The sequence below is a fragment of the Ixodes scapularis genome, unplaced genomic scaffold, assembly GCF_016920785.2.
Source record: "Ixodes scapularis isolate PalLabHiFi unplaced genomic scaffold, ASM1692078v2 PGA_scaffold1__304_contigs__length_218370807, whole genome shotgun sequence".
Classification (NCBI taxonomy): domain Eukaryota; kingdom Metazoa; phylum Arthropoda; class Arachnida; order Ixodida; family Ixodidae; genus Ixodes; species Ixodes scapularis.
Genome location: NW_024609846.1, coordinates 98076179 through 98103857, shown reverse-complemented (window position 1 = coordinate 98103857; position 27679 = coordinate 98076179). Strand labels below are relative to the sequence as shown.

Here is a 27679-nt window from a genome sequence, read left to right as displayed (position 1 = left end):
GTTGCACAGCTCCTTTAAGAAAAAAAAAAAAAAAAATCCGCCGAAGTTTGCCTTTGATGAATAAAGAGATTGTGGCGCGCCTTTTCTATGCGACCACGACTGAGATTGAGTTCGAGCGGCAGTACGAGACCAGACGCCGTATCAACAACTAAAAGTGCAAGGTCACGGCGCATTGCCTTACCTAGCTTGATTGGGTTAACCGATAAATCCACCCGCACGGAAAAACTCCACTGGATCGCCCCCCCTCGAGTGCGTTCCTTATCAATTTGGCGCAAACCCCTTGTTGTCGGAGAAGGGGTCAAAAACACCATTGGTTTGGCGGCACATAATCCTCTGCTTACCTGCGCGTAAAAAAAAAAAAAAACAAAAAAAAAACGTTGATTTATTTGGTTTGAATGATATTTATTTGATTTAAATCACTGTAGCTAGAAACAACAACAAAAAAGATTCTTTATCATTACGCGTATTTTTAAACATGACAGATTCATTGATCAATTGTTCGATTACTGATAACAACGCGGAGGAAAGAATTACAGTAAATTTTAAGTGCAGTCTAATTAACTACTTTTTATTGATGTCAACCCCGCTATACCAGAACAAAAACAGTTTTTTTTTTAAAGTGAACTATAAAGCTTGTTTTTGTTTTTTTTTCTTCACGTTTTACGTAATTGACGAACGAAGTGGAAGCTAGAAAGAAAGCTCAATGCTAAAATTTGATCAGAAGAGCACTGATTTTTTGCTCGTCTCAGCATGATATAAATCTTTCTTGGTTGATGATTCTTCGATTTCAGTACCATTTCAGCGCACAGAGAGTATAAATGATAGACAAGCGGTAAATAAAGACTGTTTTCGGGATTATTTTTGCGGGAAAGTTTTGACTTAACTCATCACAGTAAACCTGGTCTGATTTAAATCATTAATTAAATCACGATTGATTTAAATAACAATTTATGTCATCTTGATGTTTATTTTCCACCCTCTCTGCGTATAATAAACGAAACAACACCATAAAATTCGCATTCAAAGGAGTCATGAAACACTTTTCCAACTTTTTCCTGTTTAGCTTTCCTCCTCAACTCATAAATCGCGCATTCTACCAAACAGTTCAAGAAGACGGAAAGAGGGGACTCCCCTCTTGCTTGAACCCTCCTTCGTGTAGCCCCCCCCCCCCCCCCCCCCCCCCCCCCCCCCATTCTCCCCCTAGAAGATTAGCCCGTCGCTCAAAATTCAGACAAAAGTTGCTTTCTCCACCCCTTCACCCCGAAGCTGACAGTGCTGTGGAAGCTACGTGCACCTTGGGCCAGCCAGACTTTTTGCCGCGTGATCACGCTTTCTCGCACATCCGCACGCGCAGAGAATGATGTCAGGTGATGAAAGGGAGGCGGCTGATTGGTCCGGCGAGCGCGTAGCTTCCACCACAATGTCTTCTTAGGGGTGAAGGGATTAAGTGAGGTCCGGTGTCGTGTGTTTGGGCCCGGTGACGCGCTGCGGGGGCCTGGTGATGCGCTGCGGGGACTGGGGATGTACCACAGTGAAAAGGCAGAGAGCTTACGAAGGGAAGGAGGTACGAAATAGTCCGCTGTGTTTTCAAATTTTCGTGCCGAAAGTCAGGCTTTTGGCTTTCTACCTTTTTTTTCTTTTGGCTCACTGAACGATGTGCTATTCCTATAAGGGTGACATGACGTCACGTAATGTAGGCACGTTACGAATCCAACCATGTGTCCTGAAATCACATCCCGTGATTAAATGACACAAAGTGGCCCCAACCACATGATTGTAGAACAACGGCGCTTTTGCTGCCAACGGATATCGTCTGCGTGTCATCTGCTTTCTTTCGCTGGTCGGCTACACAGTAAAATCCCAATATAAATTGATTAATTCCAACCCAAAATTCGTTTCATGGTAGGGTGACCACCCGTCCCGCGACTCGCGGGACTGTCCCGCATTGAGGGCTCGTGTCCCGCGTCCCGCAAGGAATTCCCAAATCTTTAAAATGTCCCGTATTTCATACTGTCGTAAAATTCACTCAGCAACTCATGGTGCTGCCGAACAACGTGGCACGGGGAAGCGCTGAGATCGCTGTTAACCGTGTGAATCGGAATGGTACGCCATTTTCTATCCAAGCATTGCGGGAAGCGACCGTCTTTCTTGCATGAGAACCGAAGCGTATGCTTTGTTGTACCTCTCTCCTTGGTGCCAAAATATTGTAAAAAAAAATTGCTTTAAATATAGGATATTGTTAATATTTTCAAATCACTGTGTTACTGCGAAATGGTTGCTGTGGACTTCTGTTTTTGGTGAAGACAGCCACACAAGGCAAAAAAGCCTGCAACTCACAATGGTCGAAAAAGAACATAATGTTAAAGGGATACTACAACGAAATTTCGGCGCTCATTTTTTGGTCTATATGTGTTCAAAAGAGCAGTATCACATGGAACATACCAATATCTTGTTAAAAAAGTCTCGAAAAGGAATTTTAAAACGAATTAAACGATTAGCAAAGAGCACCTGGTGGATGTCGCTAACGCCTCGATTGTAATGCTCGTCTAGGAACCTTGACAGCTGGTGACGGAGGTTGTCTCGTCTCCGGCCAAGACGAGAGAAGGGGGGAAGGAGAAACTCCCCTCTTCCCGAAAATCCCTTTTGTGTGTCGCAGAAGTCGCTATTGTCCCCCTAGAAAATTATAGAAGATTAACCCGTCACTCAAAATTCGCACAAAAGCAGCCGCTTCGGTGGCTGGAACGACTAGGCCATCCTCTCGACATCAGCCTCGCCGTAGCTTTGCTCGTCTTGAGACGACCTACGTCACGATTGCGTTGGATGTCACGTGCTCTAAGCTGGGCCTTCTCCGAGCGCTTGCCAGAGTGGGCCGTTTATAACGAAAAATACAGCCACCAGGCTCAAAATACAAACGTGCGATTGTCATTTACGGATATTGTGGATCATATTCAACCTATTTATGAACACGACGGGAATATTTCAAATTTCGTTGAAGTATCCCTTTAAAAATTTGTATAGGACCATGTGGACAAAAGCAAGAGTTGACAGGAAAGAATAACCCGAAAAGATTCACTGTTTCCTATTTCCATTTGATGCTCTGAGTTCTGCTGCAGTTGCTTTTTATGCTTTCAACTTCGACACATTTCGTAACATATTTTGCATAAAAATATCATTGGGAGCGAAAATTATTTTAGCCTAATTGCTGGAATACAATTTGCAGGTGTATAAACTGCAAAGGATATTGGATATGTTAACAGAGCCTCGGTTCGTGGTGTGCGTATTCATAAATTTCCTCTAACCCCCTCTTCCCCCCCCCCCCCCCCCCCCCCGCGTGTCCCGCATTTCGCTAGCAGAAAGGTGGTCACCCTATATCATGGGCCCTTTAAACGCACCCCCCCCCCCCCCCCCCCGCCCCCCTTCCAGTTTGTTCTGGTACTGATTGGACTTTGGTTTGGCACCACTGTGGCCTAAATAAAACGATATTAAAGTGCAATCAGAATCCACTTATAGCGATAATGAGAAAACCCTAAAATTCAATCCGATTATCGTTGTATCTGCACAAAAAAGCTGAGCGTTTCTAGTCTATAAACTGATCGTTAAAGGTCATATGTGTTGTGGTTATAAGTGAATTGTACCCTAGTACTATAAAAAGAAAGCATGAAAATGAACTCGACAGGAATTTGAGAGTCAACATTTACCCACACATTGCGGAGAAAGCATTAGGCATGAAACCAATAGAAGACTCGATCGCCTTCGCGAGGAACATGCTATGCTGAGTCGCTGCGTGTAGAGAACTCCAACTAGGAGAGATTCTTTTCAGAAACTTCCCTCCAGCCATCTTATCCACCACACCCACGTAACACGCCGCCTTCACAAATTTAAAAAAAAATTTTTTTCATCATGTTTGGTGGTTAATTTGCAAGAGCAACGCGAACAGGATTTCAATTATTTACAACCTTGTACATCACAGCGCGTGCACATTTTTGTGCTTCTTTTGCGCAAATATAGTTATTGTCACTAAAAGACAGAAGCACCGAATTTTCCCGCCGGTACGCAAAGGAATAGCTTATGCAAAAATAAGAGTTTGCACGTACATTCACATGCGAAAATTACATTGTTTTCTTCGAGAAACGCGCTCAACCACCGCTTTAAACAGAAAGAATGGACACAACCTCTTCTGCGCGGTAGGCACAATAATTCTACAAAGGTACATGGTACCGTTCCCTGAACTGGTTCATTTCCTTTGCGTGCGAGCGAAGGGTGGAATGATTTTTTTTTTTTTTTTTTCACAAAAATACTCCGATGCGTTTGTTGTACGAAGTCATAGCTGGTTTTGGGGAACCGACACAGACGCCGTAACAGTAGCTGCCAGAAAAGTAGTTTTGACAGGCGGGAACAGACCTTGTAATGGTGATGTTGCTTACCAAAAATATCTGGAATATGTAGCTTCCTAGCTGACGATGACTTCCGTGTTTCTTTCGAAGGGTCCGATAGCATGAGCTCTCCTCGTTCTTCACCTTCTTCTCTGATAATTTCTCACGCGCTGTCTTCGAGGAGGCAGGTGCCATATATACGGGGTGTTTCACGAAAGGTGGACAAATTTGATATTGCGAAAACTACGCATCGCACCAAAAAAAGAAAAAAAAAGAAGCCTTGCGTCGTTTTGGCCTTAGGCCAGGGGCCTATCTAGAAAAATTATTAAAGTTCGGGATAATTAAGTTGTTAATTATTTTCGCGTAATTAATTTTTTAAATATTGAGATTACGGGTATGGTTTCATTTGGAAACTTGTTGAACATGATTGAAAAACACGTCACAATATTGGAGTGCGATAGAAGGCACTTACTGTATTTTACAGCTTTCTGAAAAAGAACACAACTTCGACGGATTTTTAAGTTTCGGTTTGCAATCGGAGCGCTTCTCGGCATCGACGAAACCGCGCCCCGTGGAGAAATAGTGCAACCAACGTCTGCTTCGCTGTCCTCGCACAGCGCAGCAGAGGCAGGTTGCACTATTTCTCCACGGGGCGAGAAGTACCGAGAAGTAACTAGAGCCTCCCTACCAGGGTGTAAGATAGACAGGTGGGGAAACGAGAGCCAAATGAGCGACCGCATTGTGTCCCCCTCAGTTTTCTCTTTTTCTGTGGCGCCATCTATGTGGAGAACCGCGAACTCTCACTCTGGGTGGGCGAACGGTGGCGGCCGGCTAAACTGACGGAGAAGGTTTCTCGTGGATTTTCAATAGAGAACTGTCGTGCTCTCGGTTTATTTTGCGCACTCTCCCATAAAGTTCCATGCAAATTTGATTCCAGTTTTTTTCTTCTCGCCGCAGCGCCATCTGTCGCAAATCGGGGGTACCCGCAAGCAGACGAGTACACAATCCGGTCACGGCGCTGCGGTAAGTTTCTATGGGCCGTTTCCCCACCTGTCTATCTTACGCCCTGCTCCCTACCGAGAAGCGCTCCGATTGCAAACCGAAACTTAAAATCCCGTCGAAGTTGTGAGGTTTTGCAGAGAGCTGTAAAATGCAGTGCGTGCCTTCAATCGCACTCCAATTTTTTTATTCCGTGTTTTTCGATAATGCTCAGCAAGTTTCCAAATAAAACCATGCCCTTAAACTCAATATTACAAAAAAATACGCAAAAGTAATTAACAACTTGATTATCCCGAAGTTTCATAATTTTCCTAAATAGGCCCCTTGCCTAAACCCAAAATGACACAAGTTTTTATTTTTTTTTTTGTGAGATGCGTGTTTTTCGCAATATCGAATTTGTCCACTTTTCGCGAAACACTCTGTATATATCGCGTCTTGGGCGTCGACTTCGTCCGCTCTACTAGCGAAAGTGGTACCAAGTCTACATCATTATCGACACGAAGACAACAATAGCAGTAAAGGAATAAAGTAAGGTGTGCTGAGTGTTTGAAATGTCCATTTGTACCGGCATCAAATAACTGCGGTCATATGCATACAAAACCACTACCACCAACAAAAAATACATAGGATGTTTTCGGCTGTGTTCCAAATCTTGCTCAAATGGATCCGCGTTACTCCGGCGGATCGTATCACGTGACAGCACAGATCAAAAAACGCTGGACGTGGGTGGGTTTTAGAACTCCAAGGGCACAAAACCCTTACCCTGGAGTAGGATCGAGTAAATTTCGGAACACGGCCGTGTCAAGGGCACTCACTGATCTCTATGTCTAGGGCACTGATCTCAATCACAATGAACCTTTCCACATACCGACGGCACCAGGCGGTGGCTGCACGAACTAAAAATCGAGGAAGTGACCTACCTGCGCTACCAATCGATAATGGGAGCTACGCTACCAGTTTCTTCGCTCTCTGAGCAGCGGCGCCTGCCCGACGCGACTATAAAGAGGGGCATCCGTGGCCTCCACCCAAACGTCGTGTTTTCCTTTCCGTCGTCGTTCTTTTTTTGTGTGACACAATTGTATATATGTTGCAGTTACGTGTTCTACTCGCTGATATACAGCCTCCTTCCGAATTTCCTCGATTTTTCGTTCCGACTTCCGCCGCTTGGCATCGGGCGCTCGCGCGTGCGCAGAACGCTTCTCGGAAAAGGTCCATTGCTGGATCGCGCTTCGCTTGTTTGCCGCAGCGCGAGTGGAGCCACCGGACGGTAACCCTGCTGGGATACGATTTGTGGTTTTGCTAGCCTTTTGCTGCGGTTTTCCAGCGTGCTGTAGGCACCTTTTCTACTCGTTCGTCGTCATTCGCCGAAGAAGTTTTTTAAGACTCAGTGCACCGTTGAGACTTGCCGTTGTGAACGCGTAGAAAATTTTACGAAGGCGCATTACTGCAGCAAAAAAGGCACAACTCGTCGAAAGCAAGTTTCGCCGGTCTGGCGGCGTATTCAAAGCTTCCTTGGCACGCCGAAGTGTCGTATCTCTGCCTTCGCAGTTCGCACGCTTGGATACCGACCAAGAATCGACGCCGTGTGAATGTGTTTTGCGTGTGCAATGTGCGTGAAGCCGCATTTGCCTCTGGATCAGCGTCTTACTTTACTCTGACGACTGTATGCTTGCGGCACTCGCGGTCCAGAAACGAGCTTATTCCAGCGTCCTGTAGCGATGGAAGAGGGGAAGAAGGTACGTCTTTTTTTCGTCCTTAGACGATTTACAGTATACAGCGCAAAACAGCTCCTCATCACTGATCAGTGCTGGCTCATTATCAACCTACTTAATTGCACTTGACGTTTGAGCGCGGCTCGCCTAATTGTGATTGGTCAACAGATTGTACACGACCATATGGGCCGCGCTTCAAAGATTTTCATTCTCGCCGTCTTGTACTTTTGCCTTCGAAAACCCTTCTTGCTCCACAGCTTTGCTCTATTCGTGCTCCCATGTGATCCATTATAGTAGATTTGGAACATAGCCATGGTTAATAGCGCATAAGAACACGTACAGATCAAACCCCTCTCCCCCCCTTTTATTGATAGCAACTCACCGGAACAGCTGGACGACCAAGAACTCCGTGGCCGATTTATATATATATAAATGATATCTAAAGGCATCTACGCGCGACACACGTTCAGAACTTTGTGCGGCGCCGATTCTTGATCGGTATCCAAGCGTGCGAAGGCACAAAGATGCAGCACTCGGCGTCCTAAGGAAGCTTTGATCGCGCCGCGAGACCGACGACACTTGCTTTCGACGATTTGTACCTTTATATACGCACGGCCTCACGCACATTGCCCTTGTTGGTATCCAAGCGTGCGAAGGCAGACACACGGCACTTCGGCGTGCCAGGGAAGCTTTGAACACGCCGTCAGACCGGCGAATCTTGCTGTCGACGAGTTGTGCGTTTTTCCTGCGACACTACGATTTCGTAAAATTTTCCACGTGCTCACAACGGCAAGTCTCAACAGTACACAGAATCTTAAAAAAAGCTTCTTCGGCGAATGACGACGAACGAGTAGAAAACGTGTTTACAGCACGCTAGAAAACCGCAGCCAAACGCTGGCAAAACCGCAAATCGGATCCCAGCATTGCGTCCGGTGGCTTCACTTGCGGGAGCGGGCCGCGCGTAACCGTAACTCACAAATCATTGAAATAAAGAATGCTTTAAAATACTATATTATATATATATTTGAGTACCATTAACAATGTCGATACCCTGGCAAGACGCTGGATCTTAAAGAAAAAAAATATATATATATATAACCATGTTTTGAAGTTGTTGCGACATAAATGAGGTAGCGCAAGCTACACCCCAAATATTAAAAACAGTGTGGTTGCGTTTGTCCACCTGTAGAGCTTTGACTCAGAGCGCGCAGAGCGCCATCTGTCCCGAGTGGAAAGGTGGAAAGAGTCAACCACACCTCACAAGTGCAACTGGTGCAACGTGCATCTCTGTGTCGTGCGAGGAAAGCGGCGGCAAAGTTCAACGAAATGGGCATAAACCGTGTGGCAGCCGCTGCACTCCTCTTCACGACGTTAGCGGTCCACACATCGGCCGATTCTTACATTTCGGAACCGTCGCTAGGCACCTCTTTCGAATTTAAGCTGCACGTCGACGCTGGCAAGGAGGAGTGCTTCTATCAAAACGTCGAGGCGGGGGCATCGGTCTACGTGGCCTACCAGGTGACGGGCCTCTCATCAGCTGGCCGCTGTTTGTTGTTGACGGCCGAACCGCGGCATACGGCGCTTCTTTCGAGCGGTATACGACGGCCGTCATCGTGCAAGTGCTGCGCTTTTTGTGCATCTGAGAAGCGACAACACGTTGCCACTTCGACGACCGCTCCACGCTTGGGGATGCGAGCCCGAAAACCGGATCTTTCCTTCGTTTCGAAGCCTACTTGCGGCGGCGTGCATTTCGACGAAGCTGGGTGCTCGGTGGTAGCCGGCGTGCGTCGGTGTCATTCACTCGCGTAACGGAATATGTGCCACGGTCATTGCCACGGTGGAAAACGACGCGTTTGTAAGATGCGGTTGGGCGATATGTCGTCGCGTGCTCAGCTTCGGCTCCCTGCCAGCGAAGCGCTTGTCGAACCAGTTTGCTCGCAATAGACGTAATCCGCCAGAACTATACGTGGCAAAACTGTAACCATTCACTGTTCTAACGTTCGACAGACTAATGAGTTGTTAAAAGAAAGAAGAAAAAAAAAAGCAATTTTCCATTCAGACTGATTTCCAAAGTTTGGTACACTTAGGAGTGAAGCTTTTAGTGCCTCCAGCACGTCAAAACAGTATGGGCTTTAAAGTGACCCGAACCATCTGCTGCAGTACCAGATGTTCATAAAGATATTTCGTGGCCCCAAGCTTAAAAAAGAGGGGCTGCTAGCAAGGTAACAAAGTAGATCTGGGCTAGTTGGTGGAAGTTTAACATGGTGTATGTGTAGCAAGCTGTGTTTGATGTGTGTGATCAGTTTGTATATATATATATATATATATATGTGTATGTGGTTGTCTCTTTAGTGAGACAAGATCCTAAGACAAGACTCTAAAATAACGTGCACACGCACACACACACACACACAAACTGATAGCACACATCAAACAGCTTGCTACACGTATGCCATGTTAAACTTCCACCAACTTCTTTTTTTGTTTTTGTGGTGTTTTTATACGTAGCACAATCACGGTTTGATCTCCAGTGTGTCGACCTTTGCTCTTTTTTATAAATAGACAGATTTCTCGGGGAAGTCTACTTGGCAGAAAGAATATATAGTCGTGCGAGAAATCTTCATAAACGATTTAGCCTTCACCATATCTAAGCAAGTTTACACAGCCAACAAAAAATAAATGGGTGCTGATCACAGGTAAATAGTTGCACTGTAATGTTTGGGTGGGACATCTTCCTACAGTACATGTCTCAGTATTTGTGGAGAAATCTGTGCCACCCAGACCCTTTCATTGGCTGACATCGGATATTTGAAACCTTACCTCCAGGTACTGAGGGGTGGTGATGGACAAGCGGGCTTTGCGGTTAGGCACCCCAATGGACAGCACGTGTTGCCTTACCAGTGGCGGCCATCAGCCGAATATGAGGAAACCTCTGCCACCACAACAGGTATGTTCAATGTCATCCCAAGACTTCTAAAACTAGGGCTTTCTTTGTTACTGGCTTTAGTTGAAGAGCTGGTTGGCTCATATGCTTTGTTACAGTTGAATAAGTTTGACAAAACCGTAAGGTAAGCCATGAACGAAGACACTGCTGCAGTGTCTTTGTCAATTTCATATCTTTGTGTTCCATCAAAATTGTTCAGCTGTCCCTATTAAGGGCTTTCTTCCAGTGTTGCAGTATCCGGCATTGCATTTAGGCTCCAGAATTTTATTAAATTGTATCACTATCCTGTTTGACCCTATTGTTTATTACATACTAAAGTGTTTTACTCTCAAATAATGTCTCTGATGTTGTTTGTGATTACTGATGGAAGGAATCATACGAGACACCTGTATATATTAGGAAAGCATTAGCTCTAGAATAAAAGAAAATAAAGGTATTTACACTGGGTGACATATACATCAGTCAGTCGAAGAATAGGTAATAGGGCGTCAGTTCTCAAGATTTGGAAGTTTAGAGTCTTGGTCAAATGATGTTGGCAGCTGGATTGGTGTTGTTAATGGCAAGCGGAGGGAGGGCTGTGAATGTCATTCGTCGCGCGGTAAACCATCTGGAGTGCGATGACGCGTCAGAGCCTTGTAGAGGTGGTGGTTTTTGTTGCTGATTTCCTCCCGCACAGTAGAGTCGGCCTCTGGCAGGTCGGCGCCTGGACCGCTTGGGAGAGAGCAGTGCTGAGCCTCTCGGTGCCTTGGCACCCGACAGAAGTCGTTGGGGTGCCCGGACCCCTAGCTTGTCGACGGAGCTGCTCCGAGCTCTGTTGATCTCGAATCCTTTGGCGCGCCATTCCCGCTTACGCGCATTTTGCCAGTGCCTTCTTGTCCTCTTCCTTCTTTTCTTGTCGTCCAGGAACGGCCAGGACAATGTCATTCATTGTATTGCACACTGGTTTAGACACTTTTATGAAGTGCAAGTTCATATTTTGTTTAGGTGGAAGGGGTGAAATAGGTCTACTATACTTGGTTCAAGCCTGACTTGGCAAAAGGTGAAAGCTATGGTCCTGGCAAGCCAATTAGAATGCCGGAGCAAGGCCCATGACAATTTACTGCCGTAATTAATTCATTTGTCCTGTACAAAGCTGTCGCATGCTTCACTCTGTCGCTCTGATTGACTAGCAGCTAGAGCCGGAGCTTTCGCCCTTTGCCAAATTATGCTGAAACAAGACATGTACTGTATGTGCATCTTTATTACTGGCTTGTCAAGGTCAAGTGATGTCTGATTTAAGTATGAAGCCGGGGTGCCAACATTCTGATGGAGGCCATGGTCACGTGGCGTTCAAACTGTGTCTATTAAATATATTCAAAGTCGGGGGTCATCTAAGGCACACATTCAATATTAAAAATAGAAAAGGATAAAAACCCCACCATTCTGACGGATGCTTATTTCGCAGAAGACGCCGTGTAAGCAAGACTTCAGTTGCATGTCAAAAGATCCCCAGGTGGTTACAATTATTCCTCACTTCTCTCTCCGCTAAAGCGTGCTAGATGCCCTTCCTTGGTTTGGCACGTAAACCCCAAATTTGCGAGCTCACTGAAAATGACAAAATTATATACCATTTGTGGCCTTGTCTGTAGCTAATTACAGATTTAGCTGCTTCTTTTTTTCTAGCCAAGAAACAAACCACATAGATCCCCCTGCCACACTTCCTGCCATAAACGTGTATTTTACTCCCGCTGCCAAAAAGAAGAAAGAACCGAGATGCTTTTTAAGAATTCTGATTACTTCCAAAGTCTAACTTTGAAAAATGGAGCTGAAGTTTATTGTATATATTTTGTTTTATATAAATACCCTTACCAAGCATTGCTCCAAGTAGAGATCACCAATTGGAAGGACCATACAGTTATGAACATGCCTGGGTGAATACCCATCAGGCAGTGGCGTAGCCAGGAATCTTTCTGGCAGGGGGGAGGGAAGGGAAGGGAAGGGAAGGGAAGGGAAGGGAAGGGAAGGGGGGCGGTGGCTGAGGTGGCTGGGATGTCGTGACTTGGGGTGCTGAGGGGGGGAAGGGGTCAAAATGCATGTGTATATTATTCACGACTCCAATTCACTATAGGTGGCACCACTCGTTTTCCAAAATGGCGGTTATAGATAGGGTCGGAGATGCGTGCCGGTATACCAGTTGCCGAGCTTGTCTAGTGTGCTGGCTTCGCCGAGCAACACAAATTATTCCCGCTTATACGAGGAAGCTAGGGTGTTATAAGTGCAGGTCACGTCTTTATCCTGAAAACAAAAACAATGTTTAGTGTATCTTTTATCCAGGAGGCACGTTTTAGTTCTGGAATGAAACCGAAACTAACCTCTATTTTGGATCTAATTTCTTGGTACAGGTGTTAATTACGGATTCTTTCCTAACTCGATGTTACTCACAGCGTAATTATTGAGCTAAAGAAGTTGTCCGCGGAAACTTTATTTTGTGATATACGTGTCCTATCCAGGCACTTTTGGAGACTTCAGTGTCCCTTTAAGACAGGGTATTCCGTACACCTTAGAGGTAACATAAAATATTGTATTCGTTGAACAAGATCAGTGCTGATATTTGTGTGTTCTTGCTGCCTTTTCTTGCTCAGATAACTGTCCTGTGAAATAATACACTGTGCACCTTTCAATGTTTTTTTTTTTGTATTCAGATGATTATTTGCTTTAACATTATTCCCCGCACAAGAATAACAGTATCAATCCAAATTTTACAAAATAATGCCACATGTGATGAGTCTAAAATATGTTTGCAAAACATATAAATTAAGGAATGCTGTTCTCGCAACGAAAAACCCGAAGACGGAGTCCGACTAACAATGCTTGGATTTGGGCTGGTTGGTTTAACATTATGAGGTATACTGCACTGCGAAGTTACACTGAAAAAGTAAACTCGTAGACTATGAGACGATATGGTAGACAGAAAAGAACTTGACATACATATGAAAGCGCAGTATACCTCGTGACGTACATATGAAATGCCCATTGTGGTTTTATATGTACATCGTGTTCTTTTCTGTCTACCATCATAGCGGAACCCGAGTCAGACAGCAGAAGTGTGTGCGCGTTTTTATAGCTAAGCATGATACATATAGGATCTTATATTATATCCAGTGTTTGACTCTTTCTTTTTGATGATAAAGATATCAGAGTTTTTTATATGCTATAAAGAAAACAAAATGAAACCTTTCTGGAACGACAAGTATTATGGTTAAACGGCCTTTATTAGCTGCGAGAAGTTATGGTGGCACCCTCCTACGGTTCCCCCTTGTGACATCATTACCTTGCAAACAACAAGTTAGATGGTGTTTGTAAATAGCATGGTGGAAGCTTGAAATCATTGCGCTCTCAAAGGAACACTGCCAACACCGTCAAAATTAAAGTTCTTTCATTCCTCTTATTTCCGTCGATGATATACCCTTTCCGACGTCATAAGTCAGCGTTCGGCCAATCGTGGAAGGCCTACCACAGCGACGCTTTCGGTCGCGCTCGTCGCCAATTCAAGGCCTACATTGCCGCAATTTGTATTATTAATTGGAGTACATTTAAGATATCTAATACATAATTTTTCAAGCTGTAATATAATTTCAAACGTGCAAACAAGTATGGAAATCAAAAGTGCGTAAATTATCATCACTGGTGTCAATTGCAGCATTTTTAATTAACAAGTTATAAAGTGAAAATAGTATAAAATCTTGGGAAATAAGCATTTTAGAACAGGGACAAAGAGTAGAATAACAAACACACAGGGCGCACTCTCAACTGAATTTATTAGGAAAAAACACAAACTTATATACCAACGGGAGCACACCATCAGACACCACACGTCATGTTAGTCCCCACCCAGACTACGTTTCAAATATTCAAACTCATAAGTAGACAGAGCCAGAGATGTATCGCTAATGCATTTTTCACCCCTACTCCTAATCTCAAATGCCTAGTGAAGCTCGTGTGACACTTTGTTTTTGTACTTCGCCAATATTTTAGTGCTCTCAAATGACTGGGTGCAAGCGCATCTGTTAAAATGTACAGCCAAATGCCCTGATGGTGCGATTCTAGTTGAAGCGGCGTGCTCGCAGACCCGATCATTGATACATCTTCCAGTTTGCCCTACATAGCCTAAACCACACATCATTGGGATTTCGTAAACGACGGCGGTTGTGCAATCAGTGTATTTATTCCTGTGCTTGGTATTGGACGGGTCTTTTGTTGGTTGGGGGTCATTGATTCTCCTGCATAATCGCAACATTTTGTTAGGCGCTGAAAATACGACCGGGACATCATAGCGCCCAGCCACCTTCTTAAGATTATGTGAGACACCATGCATATATGGTATCACCACAGGCCCTATGTTGCTCTTTTTGCGCGGTGGATTCTACGTCCCCTTGAACTTCTTTATCAAGCTCCCAGCCACTTCGACCAATGAGCTCGTTGGGAAACCCCCTTTTACCAAGCGTAGGAAATACCAAGCATAGGAATAAATGCACTGATTGCAAAACCACCGTCGTTTACGAAATCCCAGTGACGTGTGGTTTAAGCTATGTAGGGCAAACTGAAAGATGTATCAATGATCGGGTCCGCGAGCACGCCGCTTCAACTAGAACCACACCGTCAGGGCATTTGGCTGTACATTGCAACAGATGTGCTTGCGCCCTGTCATTTGACAGCACTAAAATATTGGCAAATTACAAAAACAAAGTGTCACGCGAGCTTCACGGGGCATTTGAGATTAAAACTAGGGGTGAAAAATGCGTTAGCGATACATCTCTGGCTCTGTCCACGGATGAGTTTGAATATTTGAAACCTGGTCTGGGCGGGGACTAATGTGACGTGTGGTGTCTGATGGTGGTGCTCCCGTTGGTATATAAGTTTGTGTTTTTTTCCTAATAAATTCAGTTGAGAGTGCACCCTGTGTGGTTGTTATTCTACTCTTTGTCCCTGTTCTTTGGCACTTATTTCCCATGATGTACCAACTGGCCCATCTAAGCATTTTATTGTAGTATAAAATCAATGAAAACATTCTAGCTAATCTAAGAAATCCATGTAAAATTACATTAATTGTGGGTAAAGCGTATGCTGCTATCAAAGTCGCGACTTTTGTCAATCGGCAACACTTTTAATCCAAATAATAACAATAAAAAAACAATAGATTTTTTTTAGTTACAAGCTTTTCAGAATTTTTACTTTTTTTATTTTATATGCGCTGTCGTTCTGCCAATCTCAACCTTTCCAGTTCGAAGGAATGCCTACCCGCTTTCGTTGGCACTGGAAACTGGTGAACCAGTAGAATAGAATGGAATAGCATAGAATAGTTTAGGTATTTCAGACATACATGTGTCATACATATGTCTGGGGGGCCGCAGCAAAAGAAGGCAAAAAAACCGCCAGCCCCCCCCCCCCCTCCTTCCCCCCGCTTATAGCAGTCAACAGAAACAGCATACAATAATTTAGCAACAAAATCGAAATAAACATATGCATCAGTAAACCATTCCGATCAATATCATCCATATAAACATATGAACATAAGCAATGCGTCAAATAAACCCCCGCCCCCCCCCCCCCCGCCCCCCCCCAAAAAAAAAGAAAGAAAAGAAACAAAAACAAGAGAAAATTGTATTAATTGACATTAACATCGTCATTATCAACAAAATCATCCAAAGCATGTGTGACAATAACACATCACAACACTTCATAACACCATGAAAGAAAGACATATTAAAGGCACTATATTTGCAATAAGAACATATAAAAGTTACATTTTCTTACAATAATCTAAGGCAGGCGATCGCCTTCAGGGAAATATGTTTTGACTTTTTCTGAACGCATGGATTGTTCTACACTGCTGTGCTATTTGTACGATGCTTGGGTGTTTATTTAGTAGGTTAGGAATTTGGTAATCTAGTTTTTGAGTTCCATAGTTAGTTCTAACATTTGGTTTTGTATAATTGGTACGCCTGAGATCGTATTCCGCAGGTTTATGAAGATAAGTATCAAGGAAATGTGTCTCATCATGCTTGATCTGATCAAAAATCATGATCGCCAATTTATGAGAAAGGATATGTTCTATTGGCAGTAACTTGTATTTTTCGAATGAGGGTGCAGTATGTTCGATGTAGCCTAAATTGTCAATAATTCTTCAACCTTCTTTTGTAAAAGGAATATTTTCTCAGTGTTTGTTTTCATTGTTGTGCCCCACACTAAAAGACAATATTGTAACCGAGAATATACAAGAGTGTAGTACAGATTTAGTGTGATCCAGTATGGTAGTAATTCCCTTAGTTTGCGCAGCATTCCAATTGAACGTGAGATGTTACATCTTAGATTGTTTAGATGATTTGTCCAACCTAAAAACTCCTCAAACCATACTCCAAGAAATTCGTGTGCTGTAGTAGAATCTATTGTTGAATTTAGAAAGTGGATATGTGGTTTATAGTGTAATGGTTTGTTCTTTGATCTAAATAGTACATAGTTTGTTTTCTTTGTGTTTAATTCTAGCTGATTAGGCTCTAACCAAACAGATAGTTCATTAAGCCAGCTATTTGCAGTTTCTTCAAGCTCTTGCAGATTATCTCCGGAAAAGAATACGTTAGTATCATCAGCATACAATATAATATAGGGAGTAAGCGGCACGTTAACAATATTATTTATATATATTAGGAATAACAAAGGTTCAAGGATGGAACCTTGTGGAACACCGTACTGTATGCGGGGGAAATCTGCGATTTAAAACCATTCAGGACAGTCAATTGAATTCTATCAAATAAATAGTTTTTGATAAGGTTAAGAGCTATTCCCCTTACTCCATTCCGTGGTAATTTTCCTATAAGAATGTCATGCTTTATAGAATCGAACGCTTTGCGAAAGTCTAAAAATATACCGAGTGTGTAAAGGCGAGACTCCATATTACTTATTATTTTTTCCTTTATGTTCAACAGAGCCGACTCTGTGGATTTTCCTTTTAATATTGCATATACGAGCGAACGCAAGCACTTTGCGTTTCCATCAGCATTGCATGTTTCACACTGCGCGTGCGGAGAGCCCAAAATTGCGGTCTTGGTTTGGAGCATGGTGACGACGCGTATCTGCAGCGTGCAGCATGCAAGCAACTCTAACGCAAACGCACACTGCTTGCGTTTGCTTCTTCTATACGTCGTATTAAAACTCTGAAGCAAAGTACAATTCCATACCAGCTGCAGCTCTACATTGGGACAGTGAAGTGTTGTTTGCATTTGGAAATGACCTTTTGCGAGCTATGATAGCGAGCTGTTCCACCATGCCTGCTGAGCAGGAAAACCGAGGGACCCTCACTAGAGCGCCTCCTGTTTTCTGCCGTAGAAGGGCGAGCAACGAGTTGGAGACGTGAATAGGGTCTGCTGGATTTTGGGAAGAGGGGGGGGGGGGTCTGAAGCCCCATAAACTTCCCCCCTGGCTACGCCATTGCCATCAAGCATTCACCTAGGCATGTTCATAATTCATTAAACATTAATACCCATCAGGTATGAATATTTAATGGGTGCTTTCTGATCGTAACATTTAGTGTTTCTGAGGCCAGATGCCCTTATCATATTTAGAAATTGCGAGGGCTAGCTTAAAAAAAAAAAAAAATCTCATTAGATGGCACCATAGGTTTTGCAACAGTTCTGAAGTGACAAGAGAGTGGGACAATAAATGATGGCTGTGAAGAACTAAAGAGACACTGACAGGGTATTTATGCTCGCCGAGGTTTTACTTTGAACATGACGTATGAGAGCCCAACTACCCAGATCATAATTTGTGGCTCGAAATTAGTTTTCTTTTTTTTGCATTTCATTTCATTTTATTAACTTAAGGGCCTCTATGTGAGGCATTACATAAGGGGGGTACATCAAATTCACAAAAATTTGGGAAAACATTGTATGAGAACAATGAGAAAGCATTATTATACAGAGATCACTCAAACAACTTAACAAGCTTCTGCGTAAAATGGTTATGGTCACGTATCGTCACCAGGCTTGAGGGCATGCTATTCCATTCAGAAATGCATAGAGGGAGAGGTGAGTATTTGTAGGCGTTAGTTCTAGAGAAAATGAATTCGACTTTACATTGATGATCTAGGCGAGAGGAAATATGATGAGCCGGGAAAATGAATGTTTTTGGTGACCATGGGTTGTAGTATAGTCTGTGCATAAAAGAGAGCCGTTCGTTTTTTCTACGAGTTTCTAGTGTATGGAGAGATATGGACTGTTTTAGACAGGAAATGCTTTTTCGAGAATAATCGCGAGTAATAAAACGAGTGGCGCGATTTTGGACAGCTTCGAGTTGGCTAATGAGATACAATTGATGAGGATTCCGCCTGAAAACAGCCAGTCGAGAATTGGCCAGTTTCAGTGGCGATCACTCTCTTTTCTATGGTCACGTGGCATTCAAACTATGCATACCAAATATATTCAAAGTCGGGGGTCATCTAAGGCCCACATTCAATATTAAAAATAGAAAAGAATACAAACCCCATTTTTGTGGCTTCCAAGAAGCTAAAAATATGTTGAGTGGAAAGAAAGAAAAAGTTACACAGATCACAGGAAGCACATTTACACGTCATTCTCAATATGGCGACATACCGCGGGCTGGACGTGATGGTGCTGCACGACGGACCAACGTTGCAACGGACATGGGGTCGCTACTTCGGAACTGTCGTTTGTGGTACCGGCCAATCAATCTTCAAGCGGAGAACGTAGAGCGCAAGGAATGGAAATGCGAAACAGTCGTAAGACAAATGATACACGCAACTTCGTCGCTGTTTTCGTCTGCTTCACACACATGCCAAAGAAGCGCAGAAAAAAAAATTGGTCAGGTGTAGTTATGCGAGTTCTAGCCATGAGCTTCCGTGCTCGTGTTTTGGTTTCAGTTTCGGGCAAATGAGTTTTTTGGCTTTATTAAAAATTGGACATGACTCTGCAGCAAAATATTAGTTGGGTAGTCTCCTGACACCATATTAAATTACCTGCCAAAAGAAAAAAAAGAAAGCATTTCTGGGTAGTGTCAATGTCCCTTTAAAAAGACATTCCCCAATATTTTTCCCAATATTTTCAAATTTTTTGCCAGGTGATTTAGTAGGGTGTCAGAAGACTACTCAATCAATATTTTCTACAGAGCCACATAAAAACACAACTGCTCAAAACCGAAACATGTGCTTGAAGGTTCGAAGGAGAGAGTTGCAGGAAGTCACGTGGCTATCGCTCCCTACCCAGTTTTTTTTTCCGTTACTCCGCTTCTCCGGCGTGTGCAGACGACGACAATGAGGAAGTTGCTTGAACCGTTTGTCGTGAGATCGTTTTGCACTTATATCCCCTCCCTTCCCCTCACTGTTCTGTGCTTGAAGATCGATTGGTTGGTATCACGAACCACAGTCTGAAGTAGCGGTCCCACGTCCGTCGCAACGTTGGTTCCTCTTGCGTCGCCATCGTGTGGTCCAGCCCATGATATATCGCCGTATTGAGAATGACGTATACATCTACTTTCTGCGATTTGTACAACAATGTTTTTCGATCAACTTATTTGCAGCTTCCTAGAAGCCAAAAAATGGGGTCCATATTTTTTTTTATATCTAATATTGAATGTGTGCATTAGGTGACCCACGACTCTGAATATATTTCGCATTCATCAGTTCGAATGGCTTGTGATTTTAGAAAAGAAAGTGAGCGCGCCTGAAACCAACCAATTCTTGACCGGCGGTTTTCGGGCGGAAAGAATACGAATTTCGAGCCGCAAATTGTGTTCAGGGTAGTTGGGCTCTTAGAGGTCATGCTCAAATAAAAACCTCGGCGAGCATAAACACCCTGTCAGTGTCCCTTTTAGAATGGTGCCAGTCACTCCATTTCAAGTGGCAATTTATGAATAAACTTGGCCATGCAAAATTGAAAGCAAGACAGGCAAACCTTACACAACTTCAAGAAAATACACTGGAAAAATAAAATGAACAGGCCCCAACTCTCCCTTTGAACCTTTTGTCATTTTTGCCTTCCTATTTATCACTTCCACAGTAAGGCACAGACGTTTTTCTTAAAAGTCCGCCGGCCCTTGAAAAATGAAATGTTATGAGAGTTAATTCATCAGATGTTAATAAGGAAATGTAAAAATAGATGGCTCTCTAATCTCCATGCCTATAAACATAGGCCTGAGCTTTTAGATTTTCCCATTCAGGCAGAATGTCCTGATTTAGTGATTGCAAATCTTGTGCCTGCATCGTTGCAGGGTTCTACCAGCTGTGCATCGACAACTCTATGTCCCACTTTGCGGCAAAACTGGTGAGCTTGTACTTCAACTCCTTCAAGAGAGACAAGTGGGAGTCATACGTCCAGGAGATTGAGGCTCTTGGCGTGACAGTCAACAACTTCACTGTAAGTATATGCAACCTAATAATTTTGTTTGTTTTGTACAAATGCTGGCTGCAGATGGCTGCACCAAGCTTTTGGCATGGAGGGAGCTTTAATAAAGAAGAGTCAGCTGATACACACAAAAGGTGTCGTCAGCATGACAAAACTAAAAACTCAATTCTAGGGCTTGCTTGTTCAGTACACTGAAGTAAATAAACAAAAATTTGGAAAGAATTAGTGTGTGCCGTAAAACATCAAACCTGCACCCAGGTCACAAGAAGCACCCTCCCGCTACTAAAAAAAATAAGCAAAGGGCATATCAAGCTTCGAACCCAGACTTCAGAGTACACCTGGCCGACCGAGGCGCCTATCCCCCAGTTTTTCAAGATTATCTCCACCCTTCTGGGTGGGCGCTTGCTCTTTCTGCGCCTTTTTGCATTCCTGCTCTCGGACCTAACAAGCGCCTATGCCCCAGTTTCTCAAGATTATCTCCGCCCTTCTGGGTGGGCGCTTGCTCGGTATTCTATGGTAAGTAAATTAACAAAACGTAAACCCTGAACAGTCGGGAAGAATAGAGTGGCGAAAATGCCAATGTTTTATGATCCCTCTAACACCTGTCACCACATTCATTATCTTGTTAGCACCACGTCTGAGAGCGAATAAAAATAAAAGGGCAGCATAAAGTAGAGGTCATCTATACTTAGGGACAATTTTCTGTTGCATTTCTGAAGTGCCTAGCTTTGATCAGCCCTTAAAGTGTGCAAGAGCACAAGGGGTTCGCTACGGTTGATCGTACGCAATTTCATTGAAACTCGTTTTAGAGAACGGGCACATTTTATTGAAGCTTGGTTTAGAGAAAGCAGAACCTCAGTTTAGAGAGAAACTGTTTATTGAAAAGGGGACGCTGTTTAGAAAAGGCTAGCGTGAGATTCACTGAAGCATGTTTACCCAAGCCTTGGCCCCCCTCCCCCAAAGGTTTTGCGTCGCCCAATCCGGAATCGTGCTTCCATAAAAACAAATTCACTGAAAGGAGGCTCGTCGCCATCTTCTCTAAACTGGTTTCTCTCTAAAGGGGTTTCATGCCCGGGGGTCTATAAACCAGCGTTTGCTAAAATGAGCCTCAATAAAATGGACGTTTCCGGTGCATAAGTGCCTGAAACTTTGAATATTGTAGCTTAAACTGTCTGTGTATAGTTTGACTTCCAGTTATGTTGAAAAAAATGAGCTATGAAGATTGCCAGAGAAAAGAAGGTGAATAACTGAGAAAATGCAACATGCTGCAATGCAAAAATGGGTCCAAGATTTTCATCCACTTTTTTTCTAGTTTAATTTTAGTGCCCAGTGCCCCCTATGCTTGTTTTCCCATGCTGGTGGGAAACTTCAATTTAAATAACAGCTTCCAGTAGCTACCATGTGAAGTAGAGAAACAAAGGATTTGCACCTGACAGAATGTACTAGGGAAAATTGTGCTGCCTAATGGATATAACAACGTAGTAAGGATTAGAAAGTGCAGGGCTGGAGTTGCAAATACAAAACTGGTTGCACTGTTGGGATCCAATTACTGTTCTCCTTCAGTCCAAATTTTTTTAACTGCAACAAGCCAGCAGACCACTGTGTGAGGCCACAAGATATGGGAGAGTTTTAGCAGGTTTTGCTTTTATAAAACGAAATTGATTTTGGGAGCTGGCACTGCTACTGTGAGGCGTGCGTTAAAGCGCCCCTGGGGTATCGTTGAGGAATGAAAGGACTCAACATGCACTTTATTGGCTCTTTCTTCCAGTTTGTCTTTGCTCTATGATTAGTATACTGTGTTTTAAGATAAATCTGAAAAACTCTAAAAAACACCCGCTGGTAAAATTTGTAAATTCAAATTTATCCGATAAACTCAAAATTTTAGTGTTCCAGTGCAAAAAAAAAAAGACTAATATACAACTAAGTTTGGTCAGCACACAAGGTGAATAGTCCCAAGAACATTCCACCCGTTTTCCTTTCAAATCTCGGGTCATTGACAAGTTATCTGTTACCGTGTAGCTCGTCCAAATTCATTCAGGACAAGTTATCATACTTCTGGGTCAGGGTAAAACCACTGCTCCAGTTTCTAGTTGTGTTTTTGTATCAGTGAAAGCTTTGAACCATGGAGGCTTCATAGTAGGGGGAAGGGGGGGGGGGGGGGAGCATTGTTGAAGCTTCTATATTAATTTACCACTGCCCCGCGCACAGCCGCAGGGTAGCGTGATTGAATAGGATGGGGATCAAAAACGAGCTTCCCAGTTGATGGAGACTACTTCTAGGAGTTAAGGGGAGACACCCCCTGGGAGGGTCAACTTTTGAACCCTTGGCTTAAAATTAATGAAATTTACAGGGTAGGCTGGTGGTCATGCTAGAGGGCGCATAACAAAATTTTAGGTCTGTCGGTTAATTGGGAAGGAAATTAGGGCAGCTTCTATCAGCAACACCCCTACACTGTTTAGTTAATCTATCCTCAGAAAACTATCACAATATTAAAGATTTTTATTCGCTAGATATGTAGCAGAATGCCTAGGAGGTGCGCCTATGGAAAGGTTTTTGTAAAAAGTAATTGATTTCTATCAATTTTCTCTTCTGCGAAATTGGTCAACTTTTTGGTCTTCTGTGTCTCCGACAAAATGTCAAAATTTTTTATAAAAGACATCCATAAAGTGACAAACAAACTCCATAGGCACATTCCTTATTAAATTTCAGTCAGGAAAAGTGAAGAACGAGCCTTGCCTGTATTTCCATTCTCAAACGATAGATTGACTAAAATGGTATTTATACAAAAAAGTGGAACGGAGAAAAATGTGTTCAAAGTGCTCCAAACCCTACCTTTCCTTTAGCTTTGGTGGACAGAAAATAATTTATAAAAAATTAACTATGCAGTGTAAACTAGTGAAAATTTCTGGGAATACTCTCTGGATGTAGATGGATGTAAATATGTAATTTTTCAAAATCTATGTTTTTTGATGAATCTTTTTTTCTCCGGGTAGTGTCCCCCCTTAAGTAATTTTAAGGTATCAACATTTATCGAAGCAACACAGCTGAAGAAATATTATTTAATACACTCACATTCTTTTGAATCTAGCAGATTTACACCAAATTATTTTTTATTTTCAATTCTGAAAAATAGAAAACGCTGCAAAATTAAACTTTAAATTAGAAAAAAAATTGAGAATCTAAAAAAATTTAACTTTGATAAACTCCGAAAAACACCCTCTGAATTTGATGGAAAATAAACTCCAAAAACACAAAACCCTATTTATGATGTAGATCATCTAATGAGCCATAGACGTGATAATTTTAGAACAGCGTTTCCCAAATTTTGTGTCTATCATTCGCAGAACCCATTGAATAGTTTCTCGACAAGAACTGTGGAAGCAGGTGAAAAAAGAAGTCGAACATGCAAAGGCACAAAAACAATACATCAAGCATATCTTTACATGCTTATTTAAAGTGATTAGGTCCAATCGGTCCTATCTTGTGAAAGGTTGTGTAACCTGTGTTTAACACGCCAGGGAACTGATGCCGGCATAAATAAAAAAAAAGCTCAAGTCATCATTCCAGTTCAATATCAATCAATTATATTGTCCTTGACATCATATGAGCAAGCCCTAACATGGTGGTCTCTCACAGCCAAAAGTCTATGAAAGTTGTAACATAATACCTCAGTGCTTTCTCAACGAGAGGAGGTATATTAAGAACACACCCACAATTTGAAACTAGCAAGATGGTACTGTAAGTTTCTAGCTGCAAAGATTCCTGGTCCAAAAATCCCCAAATCAGCGTGAAGCCCCCAGAAATGCTGCCACAAACACCGGGGGGGGTGGGGGTCCGCCAGGGGTTTGCAGACCGCAGTTGGGGAGTCACTGCCTCAGACGCTTGCTGCCTTGGGTCACCTAAAGATTATCGAAAAGTGCCACCCAAGGATCAGTAGCTTGGGGGGCTTTCCCTCGAGTAAAGTGGAGAGTTGTCTTACGAGACAGGTCCAGTTCAAGATCATCCACTCTTGCAGGACGTGCTACAAAAGGTGGATGGCCAAGTAGGAGAGATGCTCAAGTATCAGGACCAGAACCGGAGACACATGGCCAAGGACTGGTACATTGTGGACGGCAACAACCGTTACGTCCAGTACTGGTCCCTGGCACAGTGTGCCATCGTTGTGCTCACCTCCACCATCCAGGTCTACTTTGTGCGCAAGCTCTTCGAGGTGAAGAACGTCACACCAACGTCCAAGCCACGAGCGTGATGGACTCTCCCAAATACTGAGAACAATGCTTTGGGACACAAATTTTCGGACAGTAAGGAAACCTTTGTTGAGTCTTCCATGGGGAGAATGGCCACACAAAACAAAATGGGGTCGTTGTCGTTGCTGTTACCATTGCTACTCTCGTTGCTACTCCTTGGCTCCACGTACTTGGAAGGAAAAGTGACTCATGTGTCCGGTGATTGATGGTGCTCGATTTGTGGTTTTGTCTTCTCGCGTGCGGTGGGTGCCAATGGGCATGTGTCAGGTTCTCTTGGATGTGACAGCTTATGGCCAAACATGACGTTATTGTGCAAAGAGAATTCATATATATTGCTGCTGTAAATTACTGCTGTAAATTACTGCCTAGGAAAGATATGCTCTACGAGTGTTTGTTTTTTATGCCTGCACATTGGTGGTATATTGATTACGTGTTCTGGCACCAGATGTTTATGATGCATCTGGCATTTTTTAGGGCGACTTTTTTCTGTTGATTGTCTGCAGGTTACCAGAGGGGTTGTGAATGAACCGCACAAATGCATTCTGGAATTGAATGACCTCGTACAATCTGGCACTCCTTGCGCTTCCTTTTATATAGGGAGGTGGCACAAAGTATAAGTCAAATGTTTACAATTTTAGCTTGAAGGCTTCTAGAAAATTGTAATTTTACACTGGCCATGGTTTCATCTTCTTTAAACGTACGAGAACAAAAAATAATTTTTATCAGTTCCTTTTTATTGTTATGGGCTAGATTTTAAAACAAAGGTATGCTGATTTTATGGTTTGGCATTTAAATCTTACATAGTCTTTTAAATATTTCATTCAGTACAATGAAACCAGTTTGTGCTCCTACATGTTGTTTAATTCACATTTTGTAGGCATACTGTGTCTGTGTGCAAAGAACAGAAATTTTGTGCAACTCATGCCCAAAGATGGTATGGCGGGTTGCAAGGTCGTCCCTAGACAGACCTTTTTCGAATTTGCCTCCTTTGACTGTGATGATATTGACATAGGTATGCTCTGTGATTGCTAATAACTTCTAAGCTGCATGGTTTTGCAAGCTTATGCATGGTCCACACACATTCCGTTTAAAAATAAACAGCCCTATTGCACTTGATTCCAGAAATGACGCATGGTTGGCTGACTTTTTGTAATAAATTGTGATCTCAAGTGGCTTCCTTTATTGTTTTCCTTTAGGCTGTTAGATCTTGTACTGTCATCACTTTTTGTGGCCTTTCTGTTAGGATAATTTTGATGTTACACACGAGTTATTAACTACGCAGAAATTACTACCCCAAAAAAGATTTCTGCAAAAAAAGTTGATTTTGAAAAATGCCATATTTACATCTATCAACATCTATAGTCGGTGGCAGGTCAAGAATGAAGTGGAAGCTCCTCCCACCCCTTTCCACTTCAGCAGAGCGAACGGTGGAGAGGAGGTCGCCTCCTCTCCAGCGTTTGCACTACTAAAGTGGAAAGAGGTGGGAGGAGCTTATACTTTGTTCTTGACCTGTCACCAACAATAGTAAGTATTTACAGACAGTCATTTGTTTATGCAGCATAGTTATTTTTTTATAAATTATTTTCGGTCCACTGAAGCTAAAGCAAAGGTAGAGGTTCGAGCAGTTTGAACACATTTTTCTCCGTTCCACTTTTATGGCATAAATTTCACTTTAGGAAAACTCATTTGGTAACTGGACAAAAGGAAAGGCTCACTCATTGTTTTCTTAAGTGGAATTTAGTGGGAAATGCAGCTTTGGCATTGTATTTTTAATTTGTAGATGTCTATTATAAAAGATGCTAATTCTGACGACAAGGTAAAAGGCAAGAAATATGATTTTTCAGCGCGATGTTAGCATAAAATAAATTATTTTTTGTAAACTTAGTTTTTACAGTTGCACTCTCCAGGCACTCTACTGTGTATCCAGTGAAAAAAAAATGTTGGGTATTGCATTAGTGTATTAACGATAATTTTCTTAAACAATGTCAGTGTGTTCCTGATAAAAAAAAAAAAAAACATAATTCCTTTCACAAATCTGTGTACACAGATGGAACTTTGCCCTGCATTCTGTCTTGCAACTCCCAGTATATACTGTAAATTTCATTCATATTAAGCCTAAGGTTCAAAAGTTGAACCTCTTGGGTAGTGTCCTCCCTTAAAGGGATACTAAAACGAAAATTAAAGGGATACTAAAACGAAAAACGAAAACTCATTTTTTGGTCTATATCTGTTCAAAAGAGCAGAATCACATGGAACATACCAATATCTTGTTAAAAAAGTCTCGAAAAGGAATTTTAAAACAAATTAAACGACTAGCAAAGAGCACCTGGTGGATGTCGCTAACGCCTCGTTTGTAATGCTCGTCTAGGCACCTTGACAGCTAGTGACGGAGGTTGTCTCGTCTCCGGCCACGACGAGAGAAGGGGGGCAGGAGGAACTCCCCTCTTCCCGAGAATCCCTTTTGTGTCTCGCAGAAGTCGCTATTGTCCCCCTAGAAGATTATAGAAGATTAACCCGTCACTCAAAATTCGTACAAAAGCAGCCGCTTCGGTGGCTGGAACGACTAGGCCATCCTCTAGATGTCAGCCTCGCCGTAGCTTTGCTCGTCTTGAGACGACCTACGTCACGATTGCGTTGGATGTCACGTGCTCTAAGCTGGGCCTTCTCCGAGCGCTTGCCAGAGTGGGCCGTTTATAACGAAAAATACAGCCACCAGGCTCAAAATACAAACGTGCGATTGTCATTTACGGATATTGTGGATCATATTCAACCTATTTTTGAACACGACTGGAATATTTCAAATTTTGTTGAAGTATCCCTTTAATAGGATACTACGAAATTTCGGCGCTGACTTCTTGGTCTATTTGTGTTCAAGTGAGCAGTATCACATCAGGCACACCAATCTCTCGTTAAAAAAGACTCGAAAAGAAATTTAGAACAAATTAACTGAATAGCAAAAAGCACCCGGTGGATGCCACTAAAGCCTCGTTAGTTATGCCCATCTAGGAACCTT

At 42.8% G+C, this 27679-nt stretch overlaps 1 protein-coding gene across 2 annotated transcripts; it reads left to right on the top strand.

Annotated features, from left to right (window-relative positions):
- Window positions 1-8307: 8307 nt before the first annotated feature.
- LOC8035847 (transmembrane emp24 domain-containing protein 6) lies at window positions 8308-25840 on the top strand. Of its 2 annotated transcripts, none has more exons than XM_029974732.3 (4): window positions 8308-8602; window positions 9911-10031; window positions 20286-20431; window positions 24435-25840. In XM_029974732.3, the coding sequence occupies exons 1-4, from the start codon at window positions 8411-8413 to the stop codon at window positions 24666-24668; spliced, it is 693 nt and encodes a 230-aa protein (XP_029830592.2). In that variant the 5' UTR covers window positions 8308-8410; the 3' UTR covers window positions 24669-25840. The 2 variants fall into 2 exon arrangements, with proteins under 2 accessions (XP_029830592.2, XP_029830593.2); XM_029974733.3 differs by having other exon boundaries at window positions 8329-8866.
- The last annotated feature ends 1839 nt before the right edge of the window (window positions 25841-27679 follow it).